Below are 23,689 nucleotides of genomic sequence, written 5' to 3'. Positions count from 1 at the left end.
AGTCGCAGTAAAAACAACCATATGGGAACAGGCAGTGGCAGTGCCCATTTGTACACATCTTTCTCCTATTCTAAATTGTGTCTCGAGCTCTTTCCATCCAACTCAAGAAGAACAAATTAGGGGCAAACGTCTAGGCCAAGCATGTCAAACACAAAGGCTAACACGGGCCAAATAAACAAGGTTTAAGTTTAGGTAGGCCACAAAATAACAAAAGCTTCAATTTTCATAAAAACGCAGGTTTATTTCATTAGAGACATGCTGAATACAAAGGGCTGAAATAAATGAGTAATTGTTAACATAAAATAATAGAACATTTTAATAAAAATTAATATTTTTTCTTGAACATAAACTTACCAGACACTGAATAACTGCACAAATTAATAAGCATAATGCAAATAAACCTATTTTTCTTGTTCTCTGAAAGTGAAATATTTCCTGTTGCACACACCAAACAAGTTAGTACAAGACTAATGACGTGGCCATCGGCTGCTAAAATATTTGCTGCTAGTGTTAGTGGAGAGAAATGGTGTGCCTGCACATAAGGTGCATAAGGGAAATGAATGCAACACGATTATAGTAATCAGTCATTAGCGAACGTTGCAGTTTGTTATTAAAAATTATGTATAACAGGATACTGTAAAATTAAGTTATGAAATTTTTATTAAAATGTTTCTTACATACCGTTATATTGGCTGGTCCACAAAAATATTCATTGTGGGCTGCATGTGGCCTGAGGGCCATGAGTTTGACATGCTTATTCTAGGCTGATCAGATTGAAATATTTCTCTGAAAATTTTATTATTTACCCCAAACTTCTAGTCAAATTTATTATTTGTTAGTAACTCCAGACTATGGTTAGGAAACAGAAGATAAATTTTATCTGAGTGACCCATATATTGGTCTATTGCTTATCTCCTTCCTCTCCCCAGATTGAATTGTAATATTATTCTCTGGACTCTGCTTACAGAAAAGACTTGAAGACTAAAGTCATGCCTACTTTAATCCATCATTTCCAAAGGCTTTACTTTCTCTCTATATTTTAAAAACACTTTATTGAGGTTTGATTGACACACAAAAAGCTGAACATATTTAGTATATACTATTTCATTAGTATGTAGTTAAGTATATAACTGTGAAGTCATCAGCACAATCTTTGCTATAAACATATACATCATTTCCAAAAGTTTCCCTCCTCTTCAATTATTATTATCATTATTGTTATTATTATTGTAAGGGAACACAACATAAGATCTACCCTCTTAGCAATTTTTAGTATGCAGTACAGTATTAATTATAGGCTCTATAAAAATTATCATTTTTTTACCCCATCCACTTTTTCTACCTAGTTTTTTGATATTAATAGGAAAGACATCATCAGGCTGTTATAATTTTATTCCATATACTACTTTTATTCTTAGCCAAATTGAGATTACAATTTAAAAAATTAGTTCCATGCATATTTGATATTTCAAGCAACTATTTCACAAAGGTTTGGTTAGCATTCCTTCGACAAATATTGAAATTGGGACCCATCAAGGTTGAGTAATTTCTCTGAGATTTCACTTGTACTGAGCAAATAAAACGTTGTAATGTATTACTTAATCATGAATGTTTGCATTTTAAATATTTGCCTTGGTAGGGGTGATTAAATTTTGCACATATTAAACTGGTGACCTCTTTTTTTAGTCCCCCCCACCATACCCTCTTCCACCTCTACCTCCCTGCCCCCACTATCACCACACTGTTGTCCATGTCCATTTGTTCTTTTAAATTTCTCTTTTTCATTTTCCTCTGTAACCTCTATCTCTCTAGGCAATAGCTCTTATTTATCACATCTAGGGCTAATGATGGAGGGTTAAGGTGAAGTTTGCTGTATACTGAGGAGAAAATACTTCTTCTGTTATGACAACTAGGCCATGAGGCTTGTTCTTTGTTAAATGCTGGGAAAGATGTAAAGTAATGGTTTTCAATGGGCAGAATAGTTCTCTGTTGCGTGGGACTGAAAACACAGATTGCTTAACATTTCAACCCCAATAAATGCCACTTGCTTCTTCTATTCAGCCTGTACTCAGAAAACTGAACAGCCCTCGCATATTTCCAAAAGCTCTGTGAGTGGAATGCAATAATGCAATGCAAGACAGTACGATCCACAGTTGTAAATCACCCCTACTGGTTACTGGGAAATTGTGCGTTGAAGAAGCCCGAACAAGGTAGGAACTTGAGTTTGTCAGATTCTGATTTTTTGCTTCTATACATTGGCCTGCAGAGGACCAACTGTGTTAAGTGGATAAAAGTAACACTCAGGGCAGAAGATCCCTTCATCTCTCTCCCCATTTAGTGCTCTGGAGGCTTCTCTGTATCAATCTGGGATGTAGCTACATCAGAGTTATCTATAGTACAGTGTGGGAGGCAAGGGAAGGTTAGAAGCTGAACTTTCCAGGACCCTTCAGTTGCCTATATGTCGTATTGGATCCAAGGATTTCATAGCTCTCTAGAAGGAACGTAAAGGCAGCTGGTGGAGGCCATTGAGGCCAGAGGTCTCAAATGGGTTACTGGCAAAGGTGATCCTGCAGCACAGGCTGTGTTGGAACAACAGACAAAGAACAGGAGGCAGAATGACGTCAAAAGTTGGGAGTTCTATGTGATAAGAAAGAGCTAAGTGAATCAGAGTCAGCTAGAGAGAATTTCTGGGACTTCTTGATAAAGGGACCAAACTGAGAGAAACCAGATGGCCAAAGACTCAAATGAATGTTAGCAGGTAAGGATAATCCAGATTGATATTGGCCAAGAAGACAAAGAACTCAGAGACCAAGGGCCCTGACCCTTCTTCTCCACCAGTAAGTAATAGCGATCACATTCTTCTGGACACTGCCTTGGAGAGGACCTGAGAAGTGGAAGAGAAGTCTTACAGTTTTTGGACTTCACCAACTTTATAACTGAAGAGAGTTAAAATTACTTTGCATTGATTATTTACTGAGGGTTCTTGATGAAGAATCAATAAATTATTGAAAAATAAAGGAACTATATTTTCTCTATGCATGTGATCTACAATGTGAGCTAAATTGCAACCCACTATACACATTAAATATTTGTATAGTTAATGCTTTCTATCCAAAAGAATGAGTCTGTGAAGGTATACTCTCAGGTTTCAGTTTATAATGAAAACATGCCTCCTAGTGATGACATTGTGTAGATGACTATTATTTTAAGAGTACAGAATAAACAAAAGGAAAAATATATTGACCATTTATGATTACTCTCTTATGATTAGAGGATATTTCAAGGAATGGAAAGGTAGCATTTAATAGGAAAGACAAAGCAAAGATATAAAGGAGAGACTAAAACAGCCGTGGGCAAACTACGGCCCGCAGGCCGGATCTGGCTGTTCTATCCGGTTCTCTTGCTCTCCCCTCCGCTCCTTTACTTTGAATTTATATTAGTTCACACAAACACTCCATCCATGCTTTTGTTCCGGCCCTCCGGTCCAGTTTAAGAACCCATTGTGGCCCTCGAGTCAAAAAGTTTGCCCACCCCTGGACTAAAAGAACAGACTTGAGGAAAAGACTTTGAGTGAGACTTACGGTTCTGCAGAGTTTGAGGCATTGGTAGAAAACAGGACAAGGAGAAGTAGTGTGAAACCTGAATGAGGAAGTCTGTCTTTCCCCATGATGAGGGAAAAATCTCAGGGATGTATTGTGCCTAACTCCCTGCCTTCAGCCTGGTCAAATTTACCAGGCTTTATATGGCTGCTATTTTGCAAGGCCCACTCCGAAGATTCCAAATAGATCTCAGAGTTGGACACAGATTCCCTAAAAGGGTGGTTGCTCTCAGTGATTGCCTCATTACTCTCAAGGCTGATTATTTGTTTTCCAAGGGAAAAAAGAGAGTAGTTTTTTTTTTTTTTTTTTTTTTTTTTTTTTTTTTTTAAATGCCTGGTTCTTTTTTTTTTCTTTTCATAGTGAAAAATAGAACAGTGAAAGAAAAAATCAGTATGGTGCTAGAATAGGTCTGCAGGAAGTGTTTTTTATTTATAACATCTATATATATAAAAAGCCAGGAACCATAACCACCATAACGACCATAACAACCGGTTGCTATGATGCCCACTGTGGCCAGTGAACTGGCCCAATTAGGGGGTGGGGCTGTCTGGCCAACCTTGAGGCCCCTTCCCCTGCCTGCCTGCCTGCCTGCCTGCCTGCCCCTGATTGGACTCTCCCCTGATCAAGAGCAGGTCTACAGCCAAACGCCCCCTCCCTTCCCCTGGGCCAGCCCTGTGCCCGATCAGCCTGCCCCACCACGATAAACCCGCAGCCCCCCCCCCCAGCTGCCCCATCCCTGATTGCACCTCCCCCACCTCAATAGGAGGCGAAGCTGGGTGGCCAACCTCCTGCAGCCCCTCCCCACAGCTAGCTATTCCCCTGATGGGCCCCCACCACCCTGATCAGCCTGCAGCCCCTCCCCTTGGCTGGCCCAGCCCTTGATCGTCCCCCCAACCCCAATAGGGGGCAGGGCCAGCCCGCCAATCTCCCTCCTGCAGCCTCTCTCCCCACCTGGCCTCACCCCAGATCGGCTCCCTCATCCCATCAGGGGCAGGACTGGCCGGCCAACCACCCATGACCCCTCCTCCAGGCCCCTGGCCCCCGATCGGCACCCCCTACCCCATTCAGGGGTGGGGCCGGCCAGCCCACCACCCACAGCCCCTCCCTATGGCCAGCTCCACCCCCAATAAGCCTCCCCAACCCCAATTAAGGGCGGGGCCCGCCAGCCAATTGCCCAAGGCCCCTTCCCCCAGCTGGCCTGGCCCCAATCAGGCCTGATTGGGGTGGGCAGGCCAGCCAACCTCCCACCATCTCCTCCTTCCAACAGGCCCAGCCCCAATCTGCCCTGATTGGGGCAGGGCCGGCCGGAACCCACCTGTGCACAAATTCGTGCACTGGGCCTCTAGTTGAATCTGAAAAACATACACCACACAATACAACTTTTTCCATAGCTGGCAATTTTTTATTTAAATGTAATTAATACTACATAAAAGTCACCATTTTAAAGTGTACAGCTAGGTTATTTTTAGTATTTTCACCGTGTTATATAACCACCATCACTATCTAATTATTTGTGTCTGGTTTCTTTCACTTAGCATTATATCTTGAAGGTCCACCTATGTTGTTGCATGTATCAGTATTTCTTTATACAGGTGACAATTATTTCATAGTAGGAATGTACCATATTTTGTTTATTCATCAATTGATAACACATTTGGGTTGTTTTCACTTTTTGCTATAATGAATAATTCTGCTATGAACAGTTGCATAAAATTTTTTGTGTGAATACATTTTCAATTTTCTTGGGTACAGAAAAAGGAGTGGAATTGCTGGGTCACATGGGAACTCTTTTTTAAAATATATATTTATTATTGATTTCAGAGAGGAAGGGAAAGGGAGGCAGAAACATCAATGATGAGAAAGAATCATTAATTAACCCACATTGGGGATTGAGCCTGCAACCTGGGCATGTGCCCTGATTGGGAATCGAACCATGACCTCCTGGTTCATAGGTCAATGCTCAACCATTGATCCATGCCAGCCAGACTCACATGGGAACTCTTGTATAAAATTTTGAGGACCTGCTAAACGGTTTTCCCCAGGAGCTGCAGATTTTTTACATTGCCACCTGTAATATTGAGGGCTTCTATTTTTTTTCCACATTTTTGCCAACACTTGCCATTCTCTGTTATTTTGTTTGTTTTATTATGTTAATTTTAGTAGGTATGAAGTGGTGTCTCATTGTGGTTTTGAGTTTGCATTTCCTTCATTAATGATGTTGAGCATATTTTTATGAGCTTATTAGCCATTCTTATATCTTCTTTAGAGAGATTTCTGTTCAATTCCTTCACCATATTTTAATCCAGTTGTTTGTTTTCTTATTGTTGAGTTGTAAGAACTTTTCATATGTTCTGGGTACTAGATATGTATTAGATATATGGTTTGCAAATATTCCCTCCTCATGTGGCTTGTTTTTCTCTATTGATAGTATTCTTTGATGCACCAACTTTTTAAATTTTGATAAAGTAAAAGTTTTACCAATGGACCCTCAATTTTATTTTATTTATTTATTTATTTATTTTTAATTACAATTTTATTTTATTTATTTTTTTTTTGCTTTTTTTTGCAGATTTTTTGTAAATAAATCTTTATTCAGATTATTACAATTATTTCTCCTTTTTCCCCCCATAGCTCCCCTCCACCCATTTCCCACCCCACCTTCTGCCCTTACCTCCCCCCCACTGTCCTCATCCATAGGTGTATGATTTTTGTCCATTCTCTTCATGAACCCCCCATACCCCTTTCCCCCTGAGAATTATCAGTCCACTCCCTTTCTATGCCCCTGATTCTATTATATTCACCAGATTATTCTGTTCCTCAGGTTTTTAATTCACTTGATTTTTAGGTTCGCTTATTGATAGATATGTATTTGTTGTTCATAATTTTTCTCTTTACTTTTTTCTTCTTCCTCTTCTTTAAGAATACCTTTCAGCATTTCATATAATACTGGTTTGGTGGTGATGAACTCCTTCAGCTTTTTCTTATCTGTGAAGCTCTTTATCTGCCCTTCAATTCTGAATGATAGCTTTGCTGGGTAGAGTAATCTTGGTTGTAGGTTCTTGCTATTCATCACATTGAAAATTTCTTGCCACTCCCGTCTGGCCTGCATAGTTTCTGTTGAGAAGTCAGCTGACAGTCGTATGGGTGCTCCCTTGTAGGTAATTAACTGTTTTTCTCTTGCTGCTTTTAATATTGTCTCTTTGTCTTTTGCTCTTGGCATTTTAATTATGATGTGTCTTGGTGTGGTCCTCTTTGGATTCCTTTTGTTTGGGGTTCTGTGGGCTTCCTGGACTTGTAAGTCTATTTCTTTCACCAGGTGGGGGAAGTTTTCGGTCATTATTTCTTCAAATAGGTTTTCAGTATCTTTCTCTCTCTCTTCTTCTGGCACCACCATAATTCTGATGTTGGTACGCTTGAAGTTGTCCCAGAGTCTTCTTACATTATCTTCAACTTTTTGGATTTTTTTTTTTGCTTTTTGCTTTTTCGGTTGAGTGTTTTTTGCTTCTTTGTATTTCAATTCTTTGACTTGATTCTTGTGTTCCTCTATTCTGTTTCTGGGTCTCTGTATAATATTTTTTATTTCAGTCAGTGTATGTTTAATTTCTAGTTGGTCCTTTTTCATATCTTCGAGGGTCTCGTTATATTTATCGGACTTTTCTAGGATATTCTTAAAAAGCCTTATAACCGTGGTTTTGAATTCTATATCCAGTCATTTGTTTTCCTCCATTTCTTTCGTTTGTGATCTGATTCTTTGACCTTGCATTTTCACTGATTCCCTGAGTTGGTAAGGTAGATATTTGTGCTAGGTTTCCAATATGGCCCAGTGGGTCTGCTTCCCCAGTTAACCTGAGGTGGACACTCTTGGTGCACCCCTTTGTGGACTGTGTGTACAGCCTTGTTGTAATTAAGTCTTTATTGTTGTTGGTATCACTGGGAAGAATTGACCTCCAGGCCAGTTGGCTGTAAGGATCAGCTGTGTCTATGCTGGGAGAAGTTCGGAGCTGGAGACAGCCTTATAGGATTAGACTTGCCAAATTGCAATAGCCTCTGTGCTCAGCTTGGATGGGGTGGAGTCTCAGTCTTGGCTTCCTGTCAGCCTTGCCCTTGCGCGCATGTGCGCTTTCAGTCCTCCGCCTTCCCCAGCTCGAGTCTCCGCCTGAGAGTCCAGACTCCCCCCACAAGAGCGTGGGTCCCCAGGGGCTCGCCTGGAACTGGGGTTCACTGCAGTCAGAACTGGGGCTCAGTGCAGTCAGGATCCTCTGACTCCCTTCCTCTAGGGAAAGCCTGTGGCAACCTCCGCAGCCTTTGTGCGCACTGGCCCACGTGCGCCTTCAGACTTCTGCCTTTCCCAGCTCGAGTCTCCGCCCGAGAGTCCAGACTCCCCCCACAAGAGCGTGGGTCCCCAGGGGTTCGCCCGGAACTGGGGTTCAGTGCAGTCAGAACTGGGGTTCAGTGCGGTCGGAGGCTTCCTTCCCCCTTCCGCCAGAGAAAGTCAGCCAGGCTCTCAGCCGCCCTTCCTCTCTGCGCGCACAAAGCCCCTTTGCCGTACCTCCAATTCTCTGTGAGCTATTCTCTTTCCTTCTAGTTGTAGAATTTTCACTCAGCCAGCTTTCCTGTGGTTCTGGATGGTGTCCGTTCTGTCTTTTAGTTGTAGTTTTGAAATTGTTGTGCGAGGCAGCAGTTTAGGTGCTTACCTATGCCGCCATCTTGGTTTCTCTGTCTCAATTTTATTTTATTGATCTATATGTTTACTCTTTTGCCAGTGCCTTACTGTCTCTATGGCTGTAATTTTGTAGGAAGTTTTGAAATAAGGAAGTGTGAATCTTCTTTCTTTGTCCTGCTTTTTCAATATTGTTTTGGCCATTCTTGGCTCCTTGCAACTCCAAATGAATTTTAAGATGAATTTGTCCATTTTTGAAAGAAAAGGTAAAATAAGTTGTAAGGTTTTTAAGTGTAAACCAATATCCCATATAAAAGCTTCTGGACCCAAATGAGTTATGTGGTCTTAGTGGTTGCTCAATACTGAAGTCTCAAGATTTGCAGACAAACTCAAGGAGGTAAATAGCTAATTAACCCTCCTATGCACCTATGGAAATAATTAGTCCAAACCTAATTAGACTACCATCTTCTGTTTTAAAAAATAAGAATAATCTTTGGAGAGAAGACTATTGTGAATATGTTTTCAACTTTCTTGGGTATATAAGTTTTCTGAGAGAAGACTATCAGGAAAATTATCAGGAACTTAGAAAAAAAGCAAAAGAATTGGAGCACATTCTTTTAATTAATACAACTTCGGGGCAAGGGCTACTTAAGGAGTATCTGAGAATAGACTTAGTTCATTTCATTATTTATTACAAATGAAAGTTTCCAGACTAAATGACATTACTTTTGATTTTTGTCAGGAATATATGCAAATAAAAATAATTTCTGTCCAGTGGAACAGATAACACCAAAGATTTTATTACATATTTTATGTTATTTAATTTTACACTTAACCCATCATTCTTATCCTAACAGTTTTTTTTGGATGCTCTTTGAAATGGTTATTTCATTAATTAATAGGTTAAATTAAAAATATTTGATGTGTATTCATTTTAAGTTTGCCTGGCAATATAAATTTTCACACATATGTGTACCTAGCACAGTTAATACTATCCATCTTTGAGTCCCACTATGAACTACACAATATTTTATAGAAAACGTGATCTTTAGCCCTGGCTGGATAGCTCAGTTGGTTAGAGTGTTGTCCTGATATGCCAAGGTTGTGGGTTTGATCTCTGATCAAGGCATATACAGGAAGCAACCAATGAATGCATAAATAAGTGGAACAACAAAATGACCTCTATCTCTCTTTCTCTCTCTCTCCCTCCCCCATCTCTCCCTTCCTCTTTCTATCTAAAATCATAAAAAAGTCATCTTTTACTCTAAAATATTTGACAAAGACATTCCCTTTTGTGTTCCATTTTTTTTAAATGCCTGGTACGAAGAGGAAATTTATTTTTACCTTCAGCTACTCAGTTCCAGTGAAGAGATAATTTGGGGCCAAGTGTTACTCAAGTGTAATGATGATGAAAGTATTTTGCATGGTTTTTGTATTAACAGACTTTGAGTATCAATGGTCATTTACTGGACTTGACAAGTTTAATTTTTATCGGATTAAGTACACCTTACATTGGCACAGATTTTCTCAGGCAAAACTTTGTTCAACAATAACTTGAATCCTTGAAGAACTTTTGCCTTTGGTGCCTTGAATATTCTTAATTTTAATGCCATTTTGTTAATCCCGATTCTTAAATTCTAAAAGAAAAATAACTGAGAATATTAAATAAAAATCATAAAGATATTCTCACATTCCCTTATATTTTTAAAATGACTAAGAAGAATGGTCTTCAATAATATTTCTGCTTTATATTAAAGACTAATCACACATTTCTTGAGGGCATGTACAGGATGGATTAAAATCTACAAATCAACCTTTTCACCCAAACACGCATTGAACTCCAACAACAGTAATGACTCATGGATTTTTAAATTTTTATTATGAATTATTCCATTTTTCTTATAACCACAGGAGAAATGAACAAGAAAACTCTTCCTAGAGAACTTGAATAACAAGAAGAGTTTCATTTGTTTTTTGAGAAAAGCTATAAAGATGGCTGAGGGCTAGAAGTGAAAAATGAACCCATATCTCAGATGTTATTTGTTTGTTTGTTTGTTTTTAGCTTTGGGACAAGACATTTTCATTGTTGGATAAAACAGTGAAAAAAATGTCATTGCTTTCTCCTTCCTTCGCCAATCACTTGGGACCTTCTCATTTTTTTGTTCTGATTTAAAAGACAAAGAAGAATGAACTAAGTCAGTGGTCGGCAAACTCATTAGTCAACAGAGCCAAATATCAACAGTACAACGATTGAAATTTCTTTTGAGAGCCAAATTTTTTAAACTTAAACTTCTTCTAACGCCACTTCTTCAAAATAGACTTGCCCAGGACGTGGTATTTTGTGTATGAGCCACACTCAAGGGTCCAGAAAGCCGCATGTGGCTCGCGAGCCGCAGTTTGCCGACCACGGAACTAAGTAAATTGGGCCAATGAATGAAAATATGTTATTTTAATTGGATATTATAGAAATTGTCATAACAAACTGGGTGACTTAAAACAAGCGAAACTATTTTTTCATAGTTCTGGAGGCCACAGGTCAGAAATCAAGGTATTGGCAGGGCCATGCTCTGGGAAATCAGTTCTCTGCCTTTCCCTTGACTTCTTTTGTTACCAGCAATCCTTGGAGCTCCTGTCTCTGCCTCCACCACCACAGAGCATTCTTCCTGTGTGTCTGACTTTGTTTTTCTTTTGCATGTGCCTGCCTTTGAATGTCTTTTTCCTCTTGTATGGAACAACAGTAATATTGGATAAAGGATCAATCCTACTTCAGTATGACCTCATCTTAACTTACATCTTAAGTGCATCTGCAGAGACTGGAGTAATACAAAGGTTCGGACTTCAACATATCTTTTGGGGGAACACAATTCAACCCATAACAGAGATAATTTGTTTTACTCTTTTATTTTAAAAATATATTTTTATTGATTTCAGAGAGGAAGGGAGAGGGAGAGATAGATAGAAATATCAATGATGAGAGAGAATCATTGATTGGTTGCCTCCTGCATGTCCCCTACTGGGGACTGAGCCTGCAACCCAGGCCTGTACCCTGACTGGGATTCAAACTGTGATCTCCTGGTTCGTAGTTCTGAAGGCCACAAGTCAGAAATCAAGGTATTGGCAGGGCCATGCTCTGGGAAATCTGTTGCTCAACCACTGAGCCACGCCGGTCGGGCTGTTTTACCCTTTTGATAACTGCTGACAGCTAGTTAGAGGCAATGATTTTCCTCTTAGAGCTCAATTAATGTGTAAAATGTACTTTTAAATATGTTTTGCTTAAAGTCTTAATAAATAACTAAAATTCCTTTTCCCCTTATTTATCTGACTTTGCAAAATTATGCAAATCTTTTCCATAGAGTATTTGTGAAACATTAAGCAATAAGTCAAGTTTCAATGAAAATGTTCTTCCTAGTAGCTCATTTTCTGTACTAGTGTATGCTAATACCTTTGTATTACTCCATTTCTCCTCTATCTACTGTACCTGTGGGAATATGCTGACTCAGGCACCAATCTATTTAATCACTCCTTTGTTTTACTGAGTGCCTACCACATTCCCAGCACTATGTGAATGAGCAGGCTGCAGACATGATTAAGACACAGGTTTGGAGAGACGATTTGAAGATGGAGGCGAAGGTAAAGGCCTGTACTCTCCGCCTCCCATAACCACATCAAAATTACAACTAAAATACAGAACAACCAACATCCAGAACCACCAGAAAGCTGGCTGAATGGAAGTCCTACACCTAGAGAAGTAAAGAAGAAAGCACACTGAGACTGGTAAGAAGTGTGGAGGCACAGAATGGGCTGGTCCAGCATCCACGTGAGCCCCTTTTATAATTGGAGGGAGATCGCCTTTGTGGAGGCTGCCAGAGGAGCAAGGGGTCCTAGCTCCACTCCAGACCCTCAGCCCAGGATCCCAGAGCTGGGAAAAGTAGTCCTTACAGGCAGTATGAAATATGGGCTGTAAAAACCAGTGAGGAGTGGGACTCAGTGACACAGAGGCTGCTGGAGACTCAGCTCCTCCTCTTAATAGGCCAGCACCATGAACTGAACTTACAAGGTGCTGCTTCTTCTGAGCTCCAGCAGTAGGGTGAAGCTTTGGGAGACACAGACACATACGAGGAGGAACTGGAATGTCTGGTATCTGGGCAGGAACTCAGGGGCGGCTTTCTCCCAGACAAAGGTGCTCGCAGGGATCATTGTTCCTATGTTGGGATGTCCCTGGTCGCAGAGCTGACTGGCAGCCATTTCTGTTTTCTCCACCCTGATGATTCCCTAAGACCCTGCCTCATCCAATTTACAACCCACCCAAGGGGTTTTGCATATGAATGGCCTGTTCTTGCTGCAGCTGGGTCAGGGAGCCCCAAACCTGTCAATAAAAGGCCCAAAGACCCAGCACCAGCACCAGCCTGCCTTGCTTCACAGCTGGGCCTCATCTCGGCACTTGCAAACCCGATACAAAGAGGAGGAATCTGTAGATCTCTCTGTAGTTCCTACTGGGTGGCCCCAGGCAGTGGCTGATTTTGCACGTCCTTGGAGACCCAAGAGCCAGTGTACCAGTGGTCAGTGCCAGACCATACCAGATTACAACTTTACACATCCATAAGCGACACACTCAAGAGTCAGACTTAGTGAGCACCAAAGCCCCACTGAAGCAAGTCCTGCTCCATAGGGATGTCTCCTGAACAGTAGCTCTCCCACTGTAGTCAGAGCTGGTTCTCACAGCCAATTGGCCTGGAGGTCAATTCCTCCCAGTGACACCAATAGCAATCAAGTCTCAACTACAACAAGACTGTGCTCACAGCCCACAAAGGGGTACACCTAGAACTCCAAGCTCAGGTGACTGGGGATGCTGAGCCACTGGGCCCTATAGAACACCTACTACACAAGGCCACTCTACCAACTCAAGGAGACATAACAGCTCTACTCAATACATAGAAGCAAACACAGGGAAGCAGCCAAAATGCAGAGACAAAGAAACATGTCACAAATGAAAGAAATGGAAGAAAGCAAACTACTAGATATAGAGTTCAAAACCAAAGTTATCAGGTTACTCAAGAATCTTCTAGAAACCTCCAAAAAAAAAAAAAAAATGGAAAAGGACCAGTCAGAAATTAAGCATACACTAATTGAAATAAAGAATAATATACAGGAATTCAACACTAGAATAGAGGATTCTGAGAATCAAATCAACGATTTGAAATATGAGGAAGCAAAAAACACCCAACCAGAAGAGCAAAAAGAAAAAAGAATCCAAAAATATGAAGATAGTATAAGGAGCTTCTGGAACAACTTCAAGTGTATTTGCATTATGGGGGTGCCAGAAGAAGAGAGAGAGCAAAATACTGAAAACCTATTTGAAGAAATAATGACCGAAAACTTCCCCCACCTGGTGAAAGAAATAGACTTACAAGTCCAGGAAGCCCACAGAACCCCAAACAAAAGGAATCCAAAGAGGACCACACCAAGACACATCATAATTAAAATGCCAAGAGCAAAAGACAAAGAGAGAGTCTTAAAAGCAGCAAGAGAAAAACAGTTAGTTACCTACAAGGGAATGCCCATACGACTGTCAGCTGATTTCTCAACAGAAACTATGCAGGCCAGAGGAAGTGGCAAAAAATATTCAAAGTGATGAATAGCAAGGACCTACAACCAAGATTACTCTACCCAGCAAAGCTATCATTCAGAATTGAAGGTCAGATAAAGAACTTCACAGATAAGAAAAAGCTAAAGGAGTTTATCACCACCAAACCAGTATTATATGAACTTTTGAAGGATATTATTCAGGAAGAGGAAAAAAGCCCTAGCTGGTTTGGCTCAATGGATAGAGCGTTGGCCTGGGGACTGAAGGGTCCCAGGTTCGATTCTGTCCAAGGGCACATGCCTGGGTTGTGGGCTCAATCCCCAGTAGGGGGCATGCAGGAGACAGCCAATCAATGATTCTCTCTCATCATTGATGTTTCTATCTCCCTCTCCCTCTCCCTTCCTCTCTAAAATAAATAAAATACATTAAAAAAAAAGAAGAGGAAAAAGAAGAAGGTCAAAATTATGAACAATAAAATGACAATAAATACATATCTATAACAATTGAATCTAAAAATTAAAATAAATGAATAAGAAATCTAATGAACAGAATAAATTGGTGAATAAAATAGAATCAAAGGCATGGAAATGGAACAGACTGATGATTCTCAGAGGGAAGGGGGTTAGAGGGGGCAGTAAGAGATTAAATAAAGATCTTATATGCATATATGCATTATCTATGGACACAGACAATAGGGTGGCGAAGGCCTCGGGCAAGGCGGAACCGGGTGGAGGGGAGCAATGGTGGGAAAAAAGAGAGACATCTATAATAATCTCAACAATAAAGATAATAATAATAATAAAAGACACAGGTTTGGGCCTGGCCAGTGTTGCTCAGTTGTTGAGTGTCAACCTGTGAACCAGGAGGTCATAGTTTGATTCCCTGTCAGGGCACATGCCCGGGTTGTGGGCTTGATCCCCTGTGGGGTCTGTGCAGAAGACAGCCAATCAATGATTATCTCTCATCATTGATGTTTTTATCTCTCCCTCTCTGAAATCAATAAAAATATATTTTAGAAAAAGACAAAAAAAAAAAAAGACACAGATTTGGTTTTCAAAGAAATTTGAGTCTATAAATTAGAGGAAAATAAGCAATTTTTAAGAATGTGGAATAATGTATGTTGGAAGAGAAATATTTGAGCTAAAAAATTGGATGTAGCCTGAAGAAGAGAGCGCAGTTCTGCGCAAATGGGCTATGTATCTGGAGGTCATCAGAAACTTGCTTTCTTCTTCCCATCACTGCCTAGAAAATAAACTCTCATAATGTGAATCTGAAATATTCTCTAGCTAAAATTTTTCAATGGTTCCTATCAACAAATAAGAAATATTGTTTTGTTCTTTCATTATCTTGTAATTTTATTTTTGTCCAGCTCTTTATACTTTTTCCATGTATACATTATTTTATGCTTTTAACTTATCTTATTATGTATGTCCATAAAGTTAATCTTTAATTTTGACTTGTAGTTCGGTTCATATTCAGAAATTACGTCAGAATTAGAATTCACTTCATGTGAATTGAATAAATAAAGATAAAATATGGCTAAGTAGGGATGGCTAAATACTGTAAAGTACTGACATGCATAATCATTATAAATTCATTCACATTCAATGCTGTACTAAGTACCCAATATGACTATGGAGATAGTTAACTTGATAAATGGATTTCAAAGTTTTATTTGGAATAAGTAATGAGCTTAGTAGTACAAAGAAAACATGAAAACAGAGAAACAAGGAGTTTATGAAAGACTAGACCATCTAGCTAATTAATGGGATAGAATAAATCACTCAGAAACAAGCCTTAGAATGTATGATAACTTAGTGTGTGATAAAGGAGGCACTTTTTATTAGCAGAGAAATATATAATTGGTCAATAAATGAAACTGGGACTATCAGAAAGCTGCATGAGAAGAAAAGCCCTTCCTTCCTTCCTTCCTTCCTTCCTTCCTTCCTTCCTTCCTTCCTTCCTTCCTTCCTTTCTCCTTCCTTCCTTCCTTCCTTCCTTCCTTCCTTCCTTCCTTCCTTCCTTCCTTCCTTCCTTTCTTTCTCCTTCCTTCCTTCCTTCCTTCCTTCCTTCCTTCCTTCCTTCCTTCCTTCCTTCCTTCCTTCCTTTCTTTCTTTCTTTCTTTCTTTCTTTCTTTCTTTCTTTCTTTCTTTCTTTCTTTCTTTGTCTTTCTTTCCTTCTTTCTTTTGTTTATTTTTTATTGTTGACTTTATTACAAATGTCCCCTATTCCCTCCTCTCTCACCCAAGAAAGTCCATTTTGATACTCACTTATCACCCAACAGACAACAAATAATTTGAGATGGAATTAAATGTAAAAACTTGAATCAGGCCTTTTCTTTTCCTATAGTCAAGATTTCATCACCACAAAGATGTCTTTAATGCTATCCCTTTATAGTCACACCCTTCTCCCTTGCTCTATCATTCATAAGCCTGGAAATTACTATTTTTTTCATTTCTGAAATATTGTCATTTCAAAAATGCTATATAAAAGGAATTATATAGTATGACCCTTTGAAATTTGCTTTAATTTCACTTAGCAAAAGTTTTTGAGATTCACCCAAGTTGTGTATATCAGTAGTTTGCTCCCTTTTATTGCTGAGTAGTATTTCGTGATATGAATGTACATACCACAGTTAGTTCAATCATTCACCTATTGATCGACATTTTAGTTGTTTCAATGCTTAGAAAATTGTGTTTTTCCTACCTTCCTGTGGGTTACTTGACCATTTTTTGCAACTCCATTTTATCTGAAGTGTTTTTGAATGCACTTCTTTGTATAATATTTTAGTGTTTTTAAAAACACTGTGGGGAATAGGAACATATTTCAGAAGGGAAATATAACATTGATAAAGAACAAAAGAAAAAATAGAGTTGTAAATGTCATAAATTTATTCAACATACAAATTTTATCTATTTCCAATTTCTATTCATTCTTTCCCCCACTATCTTTTCTCCTGATAAGTCTTTGTTCTTCGTTTTTGGAGAATCTCATTTGATAAGACCCGTATGTTTCCATTTTCAAGCATTTCCATGTTCAGATTCTACACAGTAAAAGGAAAGGTAGAAATATTAGGGAAATTCTGTGTTCTACTAAAAGAATAATTGTTCACATTTTATTTATAAAGAATATATATTTAAACTTAATATATTTTAATTATTTTTTGTGATAGAGCTGTTTTAGTTTTTTCTTTTTATATTTTAAAGTGGAGAATTGAAGGTCTCCCAGCAAGTGTTCTACTGTCAAAGATGAACCCTGTCAACTTCTAGAGGAAGGTCTTGTAGATCGCATCTCTCACGCTGTGCTGTATGGATATTTACAGTGAAAAGTTTCCTAGTCTAAGTTTAGAAACACTTAGGAAGGTCACAGGTGATAAATGTATTACCACTAGGTATGGAACCTAAAGTAAATATTAGCTTACTTGTTTTTTATATGCAGCATATTAATGAATTCATCTTCAAACAAGTTATCCCAGACACCAGTAATTATACTTCACGTGAATTATTCTACTGAGAAATTCTATAATACATTTGAAATACTTTAATTCATAAATGTTGCCCCAGAGAGTTTTACAATTTGATAAAGAGATATTCAAGAATCAGCATTGTGCAGACAACAGATATTTATTTTCTTTATGTTGGCATTAGATATCTGTTTCTACTTTACCAGCACTGCATGGAGCACTGTACTCTTCAATGGTGAACTCCTCTGAAACACAAACATGATGAGACAGGGAGAGTGAAGACATTCAGCACCAGGCAGATGAGCAGTGAATTGTAAATAAACTGTATAATGTAAGCTAAGAAAGGAAGTATAAAAATAATTATGGAGCCAATAAAAGTGACTTCCTTCTGTACTAAGCCATTTGGGACTGGGGTGGAAGAGTGAAGGAGAGAATATTGGGCTTGGATACAGAATGGAGGGGCAGGTTTCACAGACGGAAGACAGTTTCTACCTCTATAGAGCACTGCACAGCCTCTTTCACAGCTGTGTCTTTCTCATTGGAGTTGTACCTTCCTCGCTGAACCTTCCCTTAAACTAAGAAGGAGTAAAGTTTTTGTTTGTGTGCTTTTGCCAGAGGCTATTTTTTCACTGATTTTATTTTATTTTATTTTTAGAGAGAGTAGAAGGGAGGAGGAGAGACAGAGAGAAAGAAACATCGATTGATTGCCTCCCACACGGACCCCAACCAGACCAGGGCTGGGGATTAAGCCTGCAACGGAGGTACATGCTCTTGATTGGAATCGAGATCAATTTATAAGAATGATTCTAAGACTTGTTTAGGGGTCAGGTGAGAGGTATAGGAGCATGATTATCTGGTGGCCATAAACTCACTTTTTCTTCCAGTAACAAATTGTGGGGTTTCCTAGGTTAGTCTTTCTTCCCCCCGAAGTTCAGCATGTCTGAATCCCACTCACCTGTCTCATAATAATCATAGGCTTTTACTGAAGCTGGTTTTAAATTATCTACTTGGATGTCTTGTTCCACCGAGAAGGAGAAACTCAAGGCTTCTTTGGTTAGCTGGAGAGACAGAAAAACCGAATTAAAATGGAAGATTAACTTAGTTACTAATCATCATTCTCTCTTCTTAAGATAGTATGCTATCCATTTGTAAGAAAACTCACAGAAAGAAGGAGACATTTAGGGACTTGCGTAACACACTCAGTGACATTAAAGAGGCAATTCTATGGACAGTCAAATGCAGTAAACTGAGCATTGCTGACCAGTCCTGGATTCATTTTCCTATGTAGTTATTTTCTTCTCTCTCACCTGTGTATGTGAAAAGCACCATCTGGAATCTGTACTGCTTTGTGGGGACCCCTGGCACTTCTCCCAGATCTAGCGGAGTCACAGAGAATCTTACCTCCTCGAAGTAAATCAGGACATGGTTGGTGCTCACTTCAGTCCTTTGAATCTGAGGCCTTTCTTGGAGCTGTTGACCAGGAGGATAAGACAGAGATATGGGATGAAGAAATTTCAGGCTGAGAGCAGTTTTCAGATATTTATAATCTAAATGGTTACTCAGAAACATCTAACTGATAATTTTGAATTCTTCAGAATATCTATATATATAAAAATCCAGTGACCAGAACGACTGGTTGCTATGACACCCACTGGGACCAGCAAACTGGCTAACCTCCCGCAGCCCCTCCGCCTGGCTGACCCCGCCCCTGATTGCCTCCTCTTACCCCAATAGGGGGCAGGACTAGCCGGCCTACCACCCACAGCCCCTCCCCACAGCCAGCCCTGCCCCCAATCAGCCCCCATCACCCCGATTGGCCATCGGCCTCTCCCCTTGGCTTTCCCAGCCCCCAATTGCCTCCCAACCCCATTCAGGGGAGGGGCTTGCCGGCCAATCGCCCTAGGCCGCTTCCCCCAGCTGGCTTGGCCCTGATCAGGCCCCGATCGGGGTTGGGCCAGCCAGATACCACCGTGCACGAATTTGTGCACTGGGCCTCTAGTATAATATTTTACATATATCACATATTCAAGGTGGGCAAATGTGGGTTTACAGTTGTTCATATGGAAAATAATACAATAATTAATAAATAATACAAGGATAAACTCTATTTTGTGTACTTACAATTGTAAGCCTACTTTTGCCGTACTCTATATGCATATACATATATATAAGATATAGGGTGTCCTCAAAAATGTATGCACACACTTTGAATAAATTATAAAGGCAGTGTTTATTAAAATACATTTCATTTTCAATTGAGTTATCAGCTGTTAAAGTGTGTATACATTTTTTTGGACATCCTGTATATCCTCCCTTTTTCTTTTTAGGTATAGTTGGAAGATAATTCAACACCATTCCATGTCCCCCTAGATGTCTCAGGCCTTGTTGGAACATTATTAACCATAGTATTTATTAAACATGCTTTTACTTGAGACCATATAACAATGATACCCACTATTAAAATGATGGAAACACTAGAGAAGCAAGTTTGAGGGAGTAAACTTCTTGAAAATGGAATCAATGAAAGAAAATTGATGAGCATAAAGGCAACATTTATCATGACTCTGCTATCTGTAAGGGACTTAGAGTTTACCTTTTTCACTGATGGTTTCACAGGTATGAAGCCGGACACCATCTTTACATCCACAATGACCATGTTGGAGCTGGGTCGTTCTCCAATATAACTATGAAGTCAAGTCATAGGGACAAGGCATTCAAACAAATTCTTTGGAATTTATTCATGATAGAAATCTTCCCTTCTCCTGCCCTGGCTGGTGTGGCTCAGTTGGTTGGAGCATTGTCTTGTATACTGAAAGGTCTCGGGTTCGAATTCCTGGTCAAGACACATACCTAGGTTGTAGGTTTAATCCCTGGTTGGGGCACATACCGGAGGCAACTGATCAATGTATCTCTCTCACATCAATGTTTCTCTCTCTCTCTCTCTCTCTCTCTCTCATCAATGGAAACATCCTTGGGTAAGGATAAGAGAGAGAGAGAGAGAGAAACACACAGAGAGAGAAACAGAGAGAGAGAGAAAGGAAGAAAAAGAAAGAAAGATAAAGAAAGAAAGGAAAAGGAAGGAAGGAAGGAAGGAAGGAAGGAAGGAAGGAAGGAAGGAAGAAGTCTTCCCTTCTCTTTTATTTCTAGTGTTCTCTATTTCTATCAGCCATTCTGCTGCTCCATCTACTCTATTTGCTTCTGTTATGGTTGTTTGGAAAACCCATCTTTATGAAATTGCACTCTGCAGATATGGCAACATTATATTCTCAATGTTTAAAACTTTTCAGTAAGAGTGAAGAATACTTGTTAGTAAATATTGCAAGAATTCTACCTTCATTGTGTGTGACTTGGGTAATGGCATTCCCCCACACAAGAAAATCCATTTTGTCATATTCTACAAAAATTGTGGTAGTGATTTAGGATTTACCTAATGTTGATGTGAATCTGGAATTTCCTGTGAGCAGCTGCTCCATTACAATTCTTGGGAAGAGTATCAACATTCAGAGTGAAGGGAACTTTCCCTTCTTTCTTGGGCAGGATGTTATATCTCAGAGATGTCTAAAACAAATAGAAAAAAATCCTTTAATTTTTCACTCAAATAGTCTATTTCTTCTAGGTGATTCATACCTCCCCTTACCACACATTTCTTTTTCCATTTTGAAATTCAAATATAATTATTGAGACTTTCCCCCCCATTTATAGCATCCCCCAAACCCTGGCAGTCTCACCTGGAGATACACACATCCTGACCCTGACACTGTTGTGCTGTACTCCCCTGGAATCTCTGGCAATGCAACCTCCTGCAGCAATAGGCGATTGGCATCGTCTACTTGAAATTCTTCCGAGAAGGTCTGTGAAGACTTGACGGTGACTGTAGCTGCTTTCTCCCTTTTAGTGAAAGTCGCTGCTCCATATTTGGAGAGGGCTTGAAGAGCTACCACCGTATCCTGAAAAATATGGGTGCAGAAATCACAGGAGAGAAAGGTAATAAAATCATACTAGATGTAAACCATATAAACATGTCTCTCTCTCAGAGTTATATATTTATAAACACAGTTCATTAACTGAATTTCAATTCAGCTCAGGCATGGTTATTAATCATGAGCTATTATAGATACTTTGGGGGAATTGAAGAAGAAGTTTCCTCATTCAAGTAGCTTACAATATACACATGGAAAGAAGACTCAAATATTTGACATAAAGCAGAGGCTATTTCAAAAATTTATAAATTTATATAAAAACTAATAGCCCTGCACACGAATCCGTGCGCCAGTAGCTCTCTGCCACCCTCCTGTAGCTCTCTGCCCGCTGCCCCACCCTCCTATAGGCCCCCATAGCTTGCTGCCCTGTCCCCTCCTGTAGCTTTTCACTCCACTTGGAGTTTGCTGCCCCACCCTCCTGCAGATCCGTGATCTGGTCTTTATGTGGTTGGTTGTTAAGCCTCAAGGCATAATGGCTAATTAGTATATTCCTCTCTTATTATATAGCATATTTGTTATAAAAATTCAGAGAAAGTTGAAGAAATTAGAGCTAAAATAGTAGAGTAGAAGGTGAAAAATATGGTTATCTCGGAATAATGAGAAAAGTTTATATAAACAGAAGAGAGGCATCAGGGAGTATCAGGTGTGAGAAATGTTGTAACTGATGACACAGAAAAGGGAGTGAGCCAATGCCAGAAAAAGTGAAGGGATCAGTCTAACTAGATGGAAATATTCATGTTTACTGGGGAGAGGAAATATTTTGGGTAAAATATTACCTAATTTTAGTCTTTGGATGAAAAATATTTATGTTATCAGGAAAGTAATCTTATAAAAACACTGCTTTAGGAAGATTAACTACTTTACAGGAGAAAAGATCTGGGACTTTAAACAGAGCAATAATCCACATATGAAATAATGAGGCTGGAACCTTTGTGGTGGAGGAAGGAAGGAAGTACGGATTAGAAACACTATTCAATGATTCAACTCGTAGAATATGATTGTGTCTCCCTCTGTATTCGTATATTTATTTTTCTTCCTAGAGTTTCTCCACAGACCTGAGTGGAGGAGAAGCCCCCAGTGGGGTTTTGTTGCTTGGTGATCCATTTCACAATACGTGAAGCTACAGACAGGTCTTCTGAAGATGGGGCAGGCTGGGCGGTAAGATAAGCAAGGAGCAAGTAGGATGTCATCTCCACTTCAGCAGAAGGAGCCCGGGGTTGGTAAGAGAATGCCTCAGCTTCCTGAAGTTTCCCAGGACGTTGCCAGTGGATTGAGTCCCCTTTGAAATGGAAAAAGACACAATTGTAAGCTCAGAGAATGGTTTCGAAACCTAATTCATGACATCATTATAATTAGAGCTCTTGAATCGACATAAGTGAAGAAAAAGTATTAAGTAAACAACAATCCAGCAAATCTTTGCCAAGAAAGTAAAGAAAGGTCCCATGTGTCTTTCTGTTTATTACATACTTGTACGATATTAGAAGATGGGCTGTATAGAGTTAACAATATGTGAATTGGTTAAATAATTCATGTTACCTAGAGAATTTGTTTTTGGTTAATGATATTCTTATTATCATAATAAAATAACATAAGATAACATAACATGTATAGTGTGGCATGATAGGTATGCGTTCAATCGGTCCTCTTTCTTCTTCACTGGTGATTTTTGGAAGTAAATTTTGCAGAAGCAGCTCTTACCTTCTTTCACAGCCTCTTTGTCCAGTGATTGAAGCAGCTCACTTCGCTTGGCCTGGTTTCCTGCTAGGGCAAAGGCATAGGCCAATAATGCCTTGGTATAGACAAGACTTCCTTGGGCTTCTGAAGTGGATTCCCATGCCCTTTCCAAGCAGAATAGAGCATTGCGGACCACTGGGTGCTATAAAGAAGAAGAAAGTAGATCTTAACACAGTGAGGACGGATCACGAGGATTCTCGTGTTTTCTGTTCTCAGGCTTGTGGCCAATCACTTATCTGGCCACTGGGTAAAGCTAGCAATAAAACTACTGGTCCACAATGTGTTAAGATAGCAGGACCAGGTTAATGCACTGTCCCCAGGCTAATAATTCCCGATTAAAACCCCCAAGATGCCTGTACAGCCTCATAGATCAACCAGAGAATAATTTCCTCTACAGCTTCCAAAAGGATGTAGTCCTTTATGTTCCAGAGAAATATACTGAATTTAAATAACACAAAAACTACAACTCATTTCTTTAGAGTCTCATGACTTTTTTTTCTTACATTTGTGAGAAGCAGGTACAAGGAATGTGCTAGTACATACAGTGACAGGCAGTGGCATCTCCAGCAGAGCAATGGTGATGTAGGCAGAGAGCGTCACCTCATCATCTACTCCACCCTGTAAGGATCAGAGGCAGAGATACTAAAACACTCCAATATTCATCAGCCA

At 39.6% G+C, this 23,689-nt stretch overlaps 2 protein-coding genes across 4 annotated transcripts in view; both read right to left on the bottom strand.

Moving 5' to 3' along the window:
* LOC308245372 (pregnancy zone protein-like) overlaps positions 1-3,788 on the bottom strand; it is a 49,652-nt gene extending 45,864 nt beyond the window's left edge. For 2 of the 3 annotated variants that reach the window (XR_013960279.1, XM_080662516.1), the window contains exon 1: positions 3,582-3,788. Coding sequence is in view for 1 of the 3 variants with exons in the window: in XM_080662516.1 (XP_080518642.1) it covers positions 3,582-3,667 (86 nt within the window). In the remaining 2 variants the exon portion in view is untranslated. The remainder of the gene's footprint in view (positions 1-3,581) is intronic. The other variant, XM_080662517.1, reaches the window with a different exon arrangement.
* Positions 3,789-16,711: 12,923 nt separating this feature from the next.
* LOC308244314 (uncharacterized protein) overlaps positions 16,712-23,689 on the bottom strand; it is a gene marked incomplete at its 5' end in the record, with an annotated part of 97,145 nt that continues 90,167 nt past the window's right edge. Inside the window, 10 exons of the mRNA XM_080660250.1 lie at positions 16,712-16,886; positions 17,510-17,551; positions 18,262-18,364; positions 18,708-18,776; positions 19,900-19,990; positions 20,734-20,864; positions 21,035-21,253; positions 22,342-22,565; positions 22,985-23,162; positions 23,564-23,638. Coding sequence (XP_080516376.1) covers positions 16,864-16,886; positions 17,510-17,551; positions 18,262-18,364; positions 18,708-18,776; positions 19,900-19,990; positions 20,734-20,864; positions 21,035-21,253; positions 22,342-22,565; positions 22,985-23,162; positions 23,564-23,638 — 1,155 coding nt within the window. The 3' untranslated portion in view covers positions 16,712-16,863. The remainder of the gene's footprint in view (positions 16,887-17,509; positions 17,552-18,261; positions 18,365-18,707; positions 18,777-19,899; positions 19,991-20,733; positions 20,865-21,034; positions 21,254-22,341; positions 22,566-22,984; positions 23,163-23,563; positions 23,639-23,689) is intronic.

The sequence above is a fragment of the Plecotus auritus genome (assembly GCF_963455305.1).
Source record: "Plecotus auritus genome assembly, chromosome: 3".
Taxonomy (NCBI): Eukaryota; Metazoa; Chordata; class Mammalia; order Chiroptera; family Vespertilionidae; genus Plecotus; species Plecotus auritus.
Note: the sequence above shows the minus strand (reverse complement) of the source record. Positions and strands in the feature narration are given on the sequence as shown.